At 42.9% G+C, this 12,504-nt stretch overlaps 1 protein-coding gene across 2 annotated transcripts in view; it reads right to left on the bottom strand.

Moving 5' to 3' along the window:
- LOC119376657 (CCR4-NOT transcription complex subunit 1) overlaps window positions 1-7,321 on the bottom strand; it is a 101,530-nt gene extending 94,209 nt beyond the window's left edge. For both annotated transcript variants that reach the window (XM_037646423.2, XM_049411081.1), the window contains exons 1-3: window positions 6,971-7,321; window positions 637-744; window positions 41-139 (exon numbers count right to left, since the gene is read on the bottom strand). In XM_037646423.2, the coding sequence (XP_037502351.1) occupies window positions 41-139; window positions 637-744; window positions 6,971-7,072 (309 nt within the window). In that variant the 5' untranslated portion in view covers window positions 7,073-7,321. The remainder of the gene's footprint in view (window positions 1-40; window positions 140-636; window positions 745-6,970) is intronic.
- Window positions 7,322-12,504: the final 5,183 nt, after the last annotated feature.

Raw genomic sequence — 12,504 nt, 5'->3', positions numbered from 1 at the left:
TCCCACAGGAACAGAATCACACAATTATGAAACTGCTCACCTTTTGATGGTGAAGAGGATTTTCTATAGCAAAACACACAGTTGACACAAAATTAGGCTTGGAAATAACAGAGCTAAACTCTTGGATCAAATACTGGGTCTGTTGGGAAAAAAACAAGAAACACCAGCAGCTGTAGTGTCAAGCATGATCAGAACCACTACACAAAATAGAACTGATCAAATACATGAACTAGTGCCAAGCTTCTGTAGCGACGCCTTTTCTGATACTACTATTCCTTCTTGTCCATTGCTATTCATCTAAGCAACATCCCACACACATTTTCAATGGGATCAGAACAGTATATAGCTGAACACACTTAGAAGTACAGCCCAGGTCTCCAAAAGGTTACAACCTGTAAATTACATTGGCATTGACTGGCAATAACTGCAAACTGCAAGGGCTAAAGAGACCAGATGAACTGCTGTCCTAACACCACATACAGATCAGAACAGCACTGCAATACACAGTAGATATTGGAAACTTGCTAGAAAGTTAGTGTCATCACAGATAGAACACCAATATGCTACAAATTTTACTTCAATTTTCAATGCCACAGAGCATGAGAGAAAAGGTGCGTAATGTAACAGCTTACTCACCTGATGGAAGTCCTTTCCACTACTTTTACCATCTCCACTGAAGTCAACGTGGGAAAAAAGGCAACGAAGCAGATGCCGCTCTGCCTCAAACCCGTGCAGGGCAACAAGCTGCAAAAAAGTCAATTGTGTGACAAGATGCAGTAAAGGCACATAAAAGTGATGAGAACAATCAACCTTATTCTAAAACAATCTCCGAAAGTTTAGTTCGTAATGATTCTTATAGCAAATGAAGTAAATTTTCTCCGCAAAATAATTTCCCTGCAATATCTAATGGGACTCTCGCAACCCCACTTCTTTGAGGCCTGCACTGAAGGACTGAAGTTAAAAGCTGCAGCTGAGTGAAGCCAATGAAAAAGAGTTGGGAAACACACGTCTTTGCAGTGCTTGCCACTTCTGGCATTGTCTACTCATCTTGAGGGCCACAGCATAATTACACACAAGTGCAACACACAGCATATCAACAATGATCCTCGACACTTGAGGCACTACAGAAGGTTCAAATGTGCTAATTCTGCCACCAAACAGGACACATGGTATAGCTTCAGCACATGAAATGACAACCTTCTTAAAAAATTGAAATGGACTCAAAAATTCTTAATTTGGGATCTGAAAATATGAAAAGTAAGGCTCTCAACAAAAAAAAAAAAATCAAATTTATAGAAAACGTGACAGAAGCTCATTGGTTGAGTTTAATGTCTCAAAGCAACACACATTTTACAAGAGATAGTGCACAGTAGCACTCCTATAGCGCTGCAATAAATATATTTCCACCTTCACCCCCACATTCACCTTTTCCTTTTTTTGTTATGGCTGTTGCTTCCATAAATGGCATAGAGCCCCAATTCCTTCTGAGCACAAGAAAATTCCATCACTTTTTAGAATGACCAGCTTAACATACATGCCAAGTGCAGCACCACCTTGAATGTACAGCTGGAGAACATGCCAAGGAAAGGTGTTGCGTAGGTCACTTAACACAAACCACTCACGCCAATAATACACGGTGGAGTGGTGGATTAGCGTCTGCATATTAATATGTATTACTACACGTTTCGGAATGTTTAATAAGCCTAGTTTCAGAGAGTGCAGATTACCCATATACGTGAGCATCATCCACGTACTCATCCAACTTCACTTTTGAAATGTAAGTGGATGTATCAAGAAAAGCTTGCAAAAATTAATTTATTTCAAACAGAAACTTTCATAGCAATTCCTTTGTTCATTCTGCACTGTCCTGAACAGTCATTTCTCTAGAAACGCCAGAATGTCTCCGTCACCTTTTCTGCCCTCTTATCGTGTCAAATGATCAATAGACACAACTTCTGGCAGTACAGCCATAGCGTGGGTGTATCTTACAATTGTATCTGGCATTATGAGACCCCCCCCCCCCCCTTATGCTCTTCGCTACGTTTTCCAGCTTCCTCTTTAAAGTCAAGCGCACTAGGCACTCATTTTGAACTACATGAATCAAAAGCCAACAAAACTTCAGTTTGGTTAAAATGGTTAACAATGAGTAGTATATACTACTGGAGCAACTTCAGCAACACTGCACAGCTGGTAAAGTTCCCAATTTTCAAATTAGTAGCCATTATGTAGCGTCGAAGCATCAGATTCATGTCCCTGGTGGTTAGAAAGTCTGACAGAAAGACAGCCTCCAAGACATACTGGCACACTTCAGATGGCATGTAGTGTCTGAGATCGTGCCAAAGAGCTGTGTATTCAGTCATGCAAGCCTGTCATCAAGCAATGAGAGAGGTTATTTTTTACCACCCTATCAAAAATGCTCAATAATGGGAGCCTGTTCATGATGGATGCATTCTTATTTCGAAACTATATTTTACATTGAGAAGTACCATGTAACCAGGCTTCTTATAATTTAATATCTGGGTTATTATGCACCAAAACCAGGGTATGATTATGAAGCACACTGTAGTGGAGGGCTCCGGAAATTTCAAACGTCTGGTGTTCTTTAACGTACACTGACACGGCACAATACATGGGCCTCTAGCATTTCACCTCCACTGAAATGTGGCCGCCGCAGCTGGTACTAAACCCACGACATTCGGGTCAGCAGCCGAGTACCGTAACCACCGTACCACCACAGCAGACAGGGCCTCTTATGCATTCCCAGATTTTTAAAATTTCTGGTAATATGGTGAAATTATTTGCTAAATAATAATGATAAAGAGCTAGCAATTAAAAAAAATAAAAAGAAAAATTTCTCAGAGCTCCTTTAAATTAGATTGCATTGCTTACAATACATATATCACTTACACGACCTACTGTTACCAACTGTAAGGACTTGAGAATTACCTAATACACAAATCATCAATACACCCTGTAATTATTTCCTTTAAAATGTCCCCCCCTTTTCAAGCTAGTGCTCACAAATATGTTACTTATATTTCCAAGAACCCTTCATGGCAAACACATGCTTAACAGATAATCAGTAATGTCAATCGTTAGCATGTTTGCATACTAGGCAAATTTTCAGTCATCCCCACTAATCTACACTCCTGTTGCACAAAGCCTTAGTTCATTCAAAACTTCGCACGTTCCAGCTGGGACACGCATGTTTACTGCTTATTGCTCTGCATTGAATCCAACCAAAACAACTAATGCCACACTGCAATTGTCACACTAACAAAATCTTTTAATTTAGCTTATCTGTCGCTTCAGTATAAATCTACCCAAGTAAGTGTTAATTCTTTACCAACCACCCAACCCCACATTACCAACTATAAAAATACCAACCACAAACATGGCCTAGCAGCACCATCTCATTAACATCGTCTCTATCATTCATGACAACAATTCTAAGAATGCCATTTTGACTAACTCACAATTATATATGACGTTAGCCACTACTTCCTGTTACGTAACCCTGAGAGTAATAATTCCCGAGGTTTTAGACACCAAATCCACACAATATGATCATGAGGCATAGTGGGGGGGACTCTGGATTAACTTTGACCACCTGGGGTACTTCAACATGCACCTAAATCTGGTTACACTGGTATTAATTTCACTCGCATTAAAATGAGGCCACCGTGGCTGTGAATCAAAGCTTCGGCCTCGAGGTTAGCAGCACAACACCTCAGCTTGTCAAGCTACCTGGTGGCTTAACCCTAACTTAGTTGGCGATCAGAAAAAAGTCACTCCCTGTTTTTCAACAGTGACACGAGTGAGGAAGTGGAGCCTCTCTAATAGTCTTCCATTCTGTCACGAAGAATAGTTTTAATATATCCCAGAATTTAATAATAAATCTAACCAGAATTACAGAATTGCAAGCAAAGGATGTTATACAGACAGATGAGAAGTGTGTTCGTTTTCATTTATCTGATCTGTCTGTACATGTCCTTTTGCTTGCGCAAGTTCCCGAAGCAATCTCCGTATTACTGCTCAAACACAAGGAACATGAACAAAAAATTGTAAAGAAACAGCTTTGCAAGGCAGATGACAAAAATGTTTCGTCGGGCACCACGTGCATAAACCATCAGTGCGACATGCAAGTTTCTTAGTAAACAAAACACGAGATAGTAGCAAAATCAGAACACAAGTCATGTTCCAGGCGAAATGTATAGAAAAAATGGCTAAAGATGAGTCTGTTGCAAAACATCATGATGTCTTAATTGCTCACACAAAGTGCCTTGGCAAAGTAGTAATGCCAGACCGCTCAAGAGTACATATGTCACTGCTTGCATATAAAAAGTCGAAGTACATTGATAATGTCCATACACAAAGCCAGAGCACCTTTAGAGACAGCTGTAAAGTTTGTTATTGCATCTTGTGCATTTCAAACTAGCAGTAAGCATCAAACTACTTTGCCATCATAGGCTTCACCTTTGCAACTCACAATCATTACACTAAAAAGCAAATGAGCACTTTTGAAAACTAAAGGCAAAGAACATCTCTGCTACCATACTAGGAAAAATATGTCACCTGTAGTTGCTGCAGTGCAACAGTGCCAATTAAGCATACTTTTATGGGCTTTGATTATCTTACACTATCATTCTAAAGCAGTGATGAATGATGTCTAGGGTTAGTTCCATTGTTGTCTAGGGTTAGATCATCAAATCATGATTTCCTATGTGCCTCAATACTTTACTTACTGAATTTTGGTAGACTTCTTTGGTTTAGGCCTGTGAAGCATTTTTTTTAAGGAATGCAGGCACACATTTCGCAAATGAGTTTTTGCACATGAAAATAAGTCATGTAAAAATGATAAACAATTTCACAACTAGCAACAAAATAAAAGTATCATTAAGATAATCACTTATAGCAGGAATACTGGCAGTAATATATATTTATGAGGAAAGGAAAGCATCCACGACAAAGCAGTAAATGTAATAACATCAGGACTATCTGGTAACTTTGAAATACAATTCATACAAGTATGTGTAGCCAATGTGAGGTGCTCTAAGCATGTATGTGAATATTTGCACTCTCTTACGAGTGCTTACGGTAGACTGTTAGTTGCTCCTAGATAATCTTCGTGACAATGCGGTGTTGCAACTGCTTGCACCACCTAGCATACTCTGGTGCTAGAGTGTGCAAACAGCAGTTAAATATGCATGCACATGGGGGTAGAGTTATGCTTGCGAGAATTTACGGCCGCTTGTGCAAAAAAAGTGCAGGTCACACAGGGGTACGGTACTGATGTATTAATACTACGCCACACAATTCCTAGATACTAGTTTCAGAATCAGGTGCGCAGGCTTTGAGATGCTTAGGTATGCATGCAATTTTCAAAAAACATGCGTACCCAAGGGGTTATCATATGACACATGCGCAGTGGCAAAAGCACAGGCGATTGCATACGCGAAGCTGTGGGTACCATATTAGGAAGTAGGCAGTTTTAGAATAGGGCACGCAAAGCTCTGCATTGGAGTTTATCGCCACTGCGCATGCATCATACGCTATCCTCTTGCGTACCCAAGCTAAGTGACAAAAATAGCGTGCGTACACAAAGAACACGATCTTTGGGTACCTTATTGTAAAACTTGGCTTGGGGTATCCAGCACTAAAACTAAGCAGTAGAGTTTTAGTGTAGGGTACCCCAAGCGGCTTACATATGCACGATCTTGCGTTCCTTTGTACTCCCAGCCGCACCTAAGGAGAATTTTAGTGCCGGGGAACCCAAGGGGCTTGCGACCTTGCATTTCTTTGTACTCTTTTTGGGTGCGGCTGGCGAACAGGAGAACGCGGGGACGCAACGGCTGGGGGGCACCGGCACTAAAATTGAGTTTTAGTGCAAAAAAAATGACTGCACTGGAACGCAAGGGCTTGTGTACGCAAGCCCTTTCGGGGCCGCACTAAAATGTTCTATGCTAAAACTGCCTGATTGTGACTGCACAGCCGCATCAAGGTATGAACAAACACTCCTTCCCTGCTACGCTAAAACTCTATTACGCTCACAGATCAGCGAAGAAGCACCGCAAGTGTTATGTCGCACAGCCTAATTGCTGACGGACGGAAATTGAACGACTAAACCGCCAGCTACGCCAGTTTTCATGTTAAAAAGACGGGACGTGCAAACACGGGCACAAGAGAGGTCAAGACACCACAAACGCCGATTAACCAATCGACGTTTGCGGTGTCTTGTCTTCCCTCGTGTGTCCGTGTTTGCACGCCCTGTCTTTTTTTTAACATGAATACCTACCAACTAGCTCACCCCTGTTATTCGAAACGCCAGTTTTGATCGCAACGAGCCGAATCCTAAAGTTCATGATTTAGTCCCATCATGAAGTTCATGATGAGTCTACAAACTAATACTGTAAAAAGCAGCTAGAATTATGCTAACAAGAGCACTGCCATGTGAACACAACTTTAACGAGACATATATAAAAGATACCCTAAAGCAGACCGTTTTAAGCTACAGCACAGCGGCTGACCGTGAAGGAACTCGGCTGCTCACATTGATTGCGATGTTCTCCGATGGTTGAAGACCGTAGGCAAGCGATGAATTTACGTACCCTGTTTAAGAACATCGTAAATAATTAACAAATAATTAGCACGGCAGCTGGACGACAGCCTAGACGGAATCAACAAGCCTAGCCACACAAGCGCTTGGCGACATCCAAGCTCGCACAGAACCACGTCCGCCAGACGACCCAGTCGTACCACGATTGTTAACTATTATCTGTCTTTCGCCGCTTCGCAGGCATAAAAATCGCACCACACTCATACTTACCCTACTGAGATTCTGTTCATCTCTTAAAGTGACGTCAATTGTAATGGCGGTTGTCTAATCCGCCATGTCAAGGAGGAACTTCAAACATTTGCGCAAAGATGCGACAAAGTCAAGAGAAAAGAGCAAGCTCACGATTCTACTTACGCGGGAAATCTCTTGAACACTGGACTTGAAGTTCTTCTTTGTCAAGCTGGACACAGAATAACTAATATAAGACAAAGCAAAAGACAACGGATCTAGGTTCATAGTTCCATGAATACCACACAGAAAGCTTCAAACTGCTTTGAAGCTTTCTTCCATTTACACAAGAGGTTCCTTGTAGCGCTACGCTTGCTCCCAACGAAAAAGCACAATGTTCGCGCGATGTCCAACATCAGGACCGCTTGGAAACTCTTCACTCCATTATCATTACGGCGACGTTCGACAAACGCAGCTCGCCAAATCGTGCTCGCAAGTGCGCCTGGACGCCTGGACGCAGCGGCAGCAGCGGTTACAACGCAACGGGCCGAATCGAAAAAGTCCTACCCACGCAAGTGGCCGCAAGGTCGCACGCACGCACTCTGCTTCGATGATCAAACTGAACAAGCCCTCTTTACAGATCATCTGTTTCCGCTTCCGTTGCAATTTCAATGATTTCACCTACTTGCTTCTTAAAAATATTCATCTTAGTAAGTTTTTTGAAATTTTAATCTGTAAATGAGCTCGCAAAACCGCATTAAAAAAAAACGACGACGACGACGATGATCGCTGAAATCGCGGAAGAAATTGTAGTTCCCGACGCTTTTGGTGCGTTTGTTTGAACAATGCCTCCTTGCATTGGTTTGAATCATTGCAGTCACTTCGAACACCGATGTGCGTCGATCAAGTGAAGTAGCCACTTGCATCAGTTATCGCGAACGGTAGCTATCTGTAAGGCATTTTTCACCAAATACAAATTGACGCTACGCCGTGCTCTCTTATGGGCTGCAGAAATTTAATGCATTGAAGCAAAGTGTGAGGCTTGGCCAGTTGGTAAATCCATCGTCAAGAAACAACGCAACAGCGGACAGCGCACAAAGAAGTCAACAAGGACAAGTGCTGCCTTTCAACCGAATTTTGTTAGAAAAATACACACTCATATAAGCATACTAAATCACGTGTGCACAGTCAATCCGTCGCATCACAAGCTTAGTTAAATAAGATGAACGAGTGCAACTATAAACTCGCGACACGCTCTGCAACGCATGTGGTTGGAAACCAATCCTTGAGCAGTGCACCGCTTTGGAAACACAGAGTGAGCAACGAATACATGAGATAAGCGAAGCCTGCCGTAGTCATGCGCACGGAAACGCTTGCGTCAGTTTGCTTTCGGTTTCCCAAGCTGCGTCACAAGCGCACGTCGCGCACGTCAAAGCGCGCTCGTGATGCACGCAGGGAAACCGAGCGCGAGCCCTCGGTTTTCCTTTGTCACGAGCGCGCGCCATAGTTTCCGCACTAGCTCAAGACTTGACAACGAATACTTCAACAGGATTTTGTATTAAGAGCAAAACGATTTTTCTCGTTAAAACGGCTGCTTGGGCGAGTTGGTTCATGATTAAGATAGATTTACCAGCGCAAAAAGACAGAACATTTAGGAAGGTGTGTGTGTGTCCTCCCTAAATGTTCCGTCTTTTTTGCGCTGGTAAATCTATCTTGATTTTTCTCGTATTAGTAAACTACTCCTTCACGGTACCAAGAACACCACACTTGCTGCGAGAAGACGTGAGAAAGCGCGAAAAAGGCAATGTGGGTGGCGACGCCCTTGAAGTTTCCGCACCAATCGCCGTGACGTCGCATATTTTGACGGCGCCTACTAGGGCCTACGTAGTTCCTAATTTTGTAAAAATGCAGTACATTGTCCTCTGAGGGGGCCATAGGCTTAACGTACCAAGTTTGAGGAAATTTCGTTGGGCCAGTGGCGCCAAAATACGATAAGTACACTTCGAAATCCGTGACGTGTCGCGCGAAGATTTCGGCGCGAAATTTAAAAATGAAACTTTGAACATTGTCTTTTCTATTAATAAACCTATGATGGCTAGATTAACGACGTCAGAGTTCTCAGAGTACAATTTATCAATCTAAACTGATTCATTGTTTCTCTTTAGTGTCCCTTTAAAGGGGCCCTGCAACACTTTTACAACTAAAAATCGAATGGCTTGATTAAATGAGTTCATTGCCTCACGAATCGACTGCCGCAAAAATTTTTAGAATCCGTCAAGTAAGAGCGGAGTTAACAGGGATTGGTCCCGCGCTTTAAGCGCCTTCTCTCTCCTACCTTACCAGCGAGCGCGCTAAAAGCTAAGCGGGGGGGGGGGGGGGGGATGACAAGGGGGCAAGAAGGCGTCATGACCTTGGCCACTTTTTTTTTTTTTTTTTGAACCCGCGGATCGCCCGCGTGCACCTAACGGCATCCCGCGGCGGCCGCTATAACTACATGCATCTCATGGTGTTCAAATCAGGCAATGGCCATGGACTTTGGGTTTATGGCGTGGTCATTTGGGTTTATGGCATCATTTGTCGAATAAGAGGGGCGATTTCTAGTTGACTGAGAATTTATTGTATATTCCAGGCCGTGGGCTGCGCTATAATGTTTGGCTCACATTTTCTGAGGAGCTTTGACTACCATTCGGCAGCGTTTTTCGACCACCCAGAAAAAGTGCTGCAGGGTCGGGGAGGTGGGGGGGTGGGGGGGCAAATAAGATTGGCTCGACGAAACTTTCTGAAACTTGCCATGTGGAGCCTCTTGCTCCATTGTTAGAACACATTCTCACTCGTTTTTACCAATAAGCAAGCATGTGGGCCCTCGCAAACGCTGTCAAAATCTATATGAAGTCTTCTATCACTTCTATGAAGACGCCATCAACCTATGAACCCCAAGCATTTTTACCGGTATTTTCTTTTTGTGCGTTTTACAAAGAATGGTGATTTATTATTTAATTATGTATGCTGCCTCCTTGCACAGCAAGATATTACAGGAGTCGGCACATACATATTTTCAGTCATTTTGCTTATAAAAAATGCAAAGAATAAAAAAAAAATATTATTGGAAAAACAATGTAAGGATGAGATAGTTTAATTAGTGAACTTAATTAGGTAGCTAGTCCGCAAATTTATCATTCGACAACTCTTGCAAGGATTGCTCAATTGGCCATTCCAAATCCCAATTGATAGTATGTGGAAAAAAGGAAGGCATAATTTTAAGACGACTTTTGGTGGGCCGCAAATAAAAACAATATAGGTGCACTGATGAAGATTTTCACATGAATTTTCTTATGCAGCGAACAACGTGGTCACAAATATGTCTATCGCCATATTTTAGCAATAGCTCGCTAGCATGCAGTGTCGGAAAAAAATGGCATTGTAATAATTATGTATGGCTTTTTCTTTGGAATGATGTGGTGACCACACAACTGATGCATACTCATATAGAGGCCTCAGTGACCTGTATGCCATTAATTATAGCATTCTTTAATTGCATTTTGCCAGTTTGTACGTCTTGACCCAGCTTTTTCAATACCTTGTTGGTAGGCTTGTGCGAATAGTAAATTTTAGGTCCGAAGCGAATTCGAAGCGAATAGCGATTTGGTCGAAGCGAATTTCGAAGCGAATTTCGAAGCGAATTTGAATAGTTTATATCACATATAAAGAAAAATGAGCATATTTGTCATGACCCAACTAACCAGCGCAATATTTTTAAAGTTGAAACAAGGCATATGTCATTCTTTTTGGTTCAAAGGGAAGTGGAAGCAACTTTGAGTAAAAGCAGGATTTGATTTTCGGTAGAATGCAAGTGATGAACCTGTAAAATATGTTACGTTTTAAAATTTACTATACTTAGAGCATATATAAGCCGGTATAACAAGCTTTAAAACTTAAAAAATGATGAATCGATGGGAGGGTAATGCAGTAAACCCTCATTAATTCGAACTCTGCTATTTCGACATCCCACATAATTAGAAGGATTTCCTTGGCCCCGTATTTTGCAATGTAAATGTGAGTGGATAATTTGAAGTGGCGGTCAGTACCAGCCCGGTTAATTCGAAAACTTTGGGTGCCATGTGCCCATTCCCCGATCCCGATTTAGCCGCAAATCCGCAGAAACAATGACCCTAAGGAGCCACAAGTGAAGCCACAAGTGACAAGTGAAGCATCCCAGCCTCGCTGCTGCCAGCGCAAGAAAAAAATAAACAAAAGGCGATCTCGTGGTCAGCTGAAATGTGCGCCTGCGGAAAAGACATGCTTCACTGCAACACAGCGGTGACACGCTGGCAGCATGACGCATGCTTTTCTCAACGTCAGCGCATCATGATTTACCCGTTCTTTCTGGGAAAATAGAGAAATTAATAAAGGGGGCGCTCTGACGGAATTCGCGATGTATGCGAACCTCCGAATGGTGGTTGTTCCGGCAATTTACGTACTTGCATTGCTGGCGGAGTACTTGCCTGCAGCGCCTACTTCGAAAACTCAGTTCGAAAACTTCAGTGACCATCTTTTCTGCCCAGAAAACATCGCGAATTCCGTCACACTGGTCATTATAAAATTCTTTATTTTACCAGAAAGAACGGGCAAATGGTCGCATCATGACACGCTGACGCTGCAAGGAGCAGGTGACATGCTGCCCGCGCGTCACCACTGTGTTGCAGCGAAGCACGTCTTTCCCACAGGCGCGCATTTCAGTTGACCACAAGAGCGTTTTTTTTTTTCCTCTTTCTTTTTTCCTTGCGCTGGCAGCAGCGAGGCCCGCCGTTTCCCCGGTTTAGCGGCGAAATTGGGACCAGGTATTGCTGGAAGACATAACCCTTGTAGCCGCAAACTAGAAGGCGCAGCAAACGACCACCTCTGATTACTTCCAGTAATTCAAAGTTCCTTGTATCCCGCTTTTTGTATGTTTGGTTAATTCGAAAACCCGCTTAATTAGATTTTTCAGTCCCAGTGACTTTGAACTAACGACGTTTTACTGTATGTTCATTTAAACTTGAAGTGGGGCTTCGCGGCAGTGCGAATTTCTCCTGGAAAGATGTATTCACGGTATAGCACACCTCCACTGCAGTGAAACTATCTTTACAGAGGGTTACATGTGATTTATGTGTCTATTCGTTCATTTCGAATACTTCGAAATTTCCTAGAATTTAAATTCGTTTCGAAGCGAACTCGAATACTGTAATATTCGTTCGAATATTCGAAGTGCTCGAATATTCGCACAAGCCTACTTGTTGGTTCTTTGTTTATAGGCGCCCTGCAACACTTTTTCAGCATGGTCAGAAAACGCTGCTGATCGGTAGTCGAGGCTCCTGAGAACACGCGAGCCAAACGTTATAGCACAGCACGCGGCCTGGGATTTACAATAAATTCGCAAATCAGCTGCAAAGCGCTTCCTCTTCTCACGACAAAAAATTATGCTTACGGCGTCACAGGCAGGTTCCATCCCATTGGCTGATTTGAACATGGCGCACTCGGTAGTTACTGCGGCCGCCGCAAGAGGCCGCCACTTGCCCGCGCACGTGATCGCACAGAAAGTACGCCATGCGTTCGAAGAAAAAAAAAAATGTGCTCACGGTCACGAGGCGCGCGTGACGTACCTTCTTCCCCCGTGCCATTCCCCCCCCCCCCCCCTGCTTAACTTTCCGCGCTTTCGTCGGGGCGAGAGAAGAGAGGAAGCA

Source organism: Rhipicephalus sanguineus, chromosome 1 (assembly GCF_013339695.2).
Source record: "Rhipicephalus sanguineus isolate Rsan-2018 chromosome 1, BIME_Rsan_1.4, whole genome shotgun sequence".
Lineage (NCBI taxonomy): Eukaryota > Metazoa > Arthropoda > Arachnida > Ixodida > Ixodidae > Rhipicephalus > Rhipicephalus sanguineus.
The sequence above is the reverse complement of the archived record's forward strand: the minus strand, read 5'-3'. Positions and strand labels throughout refer to the sequence as shown.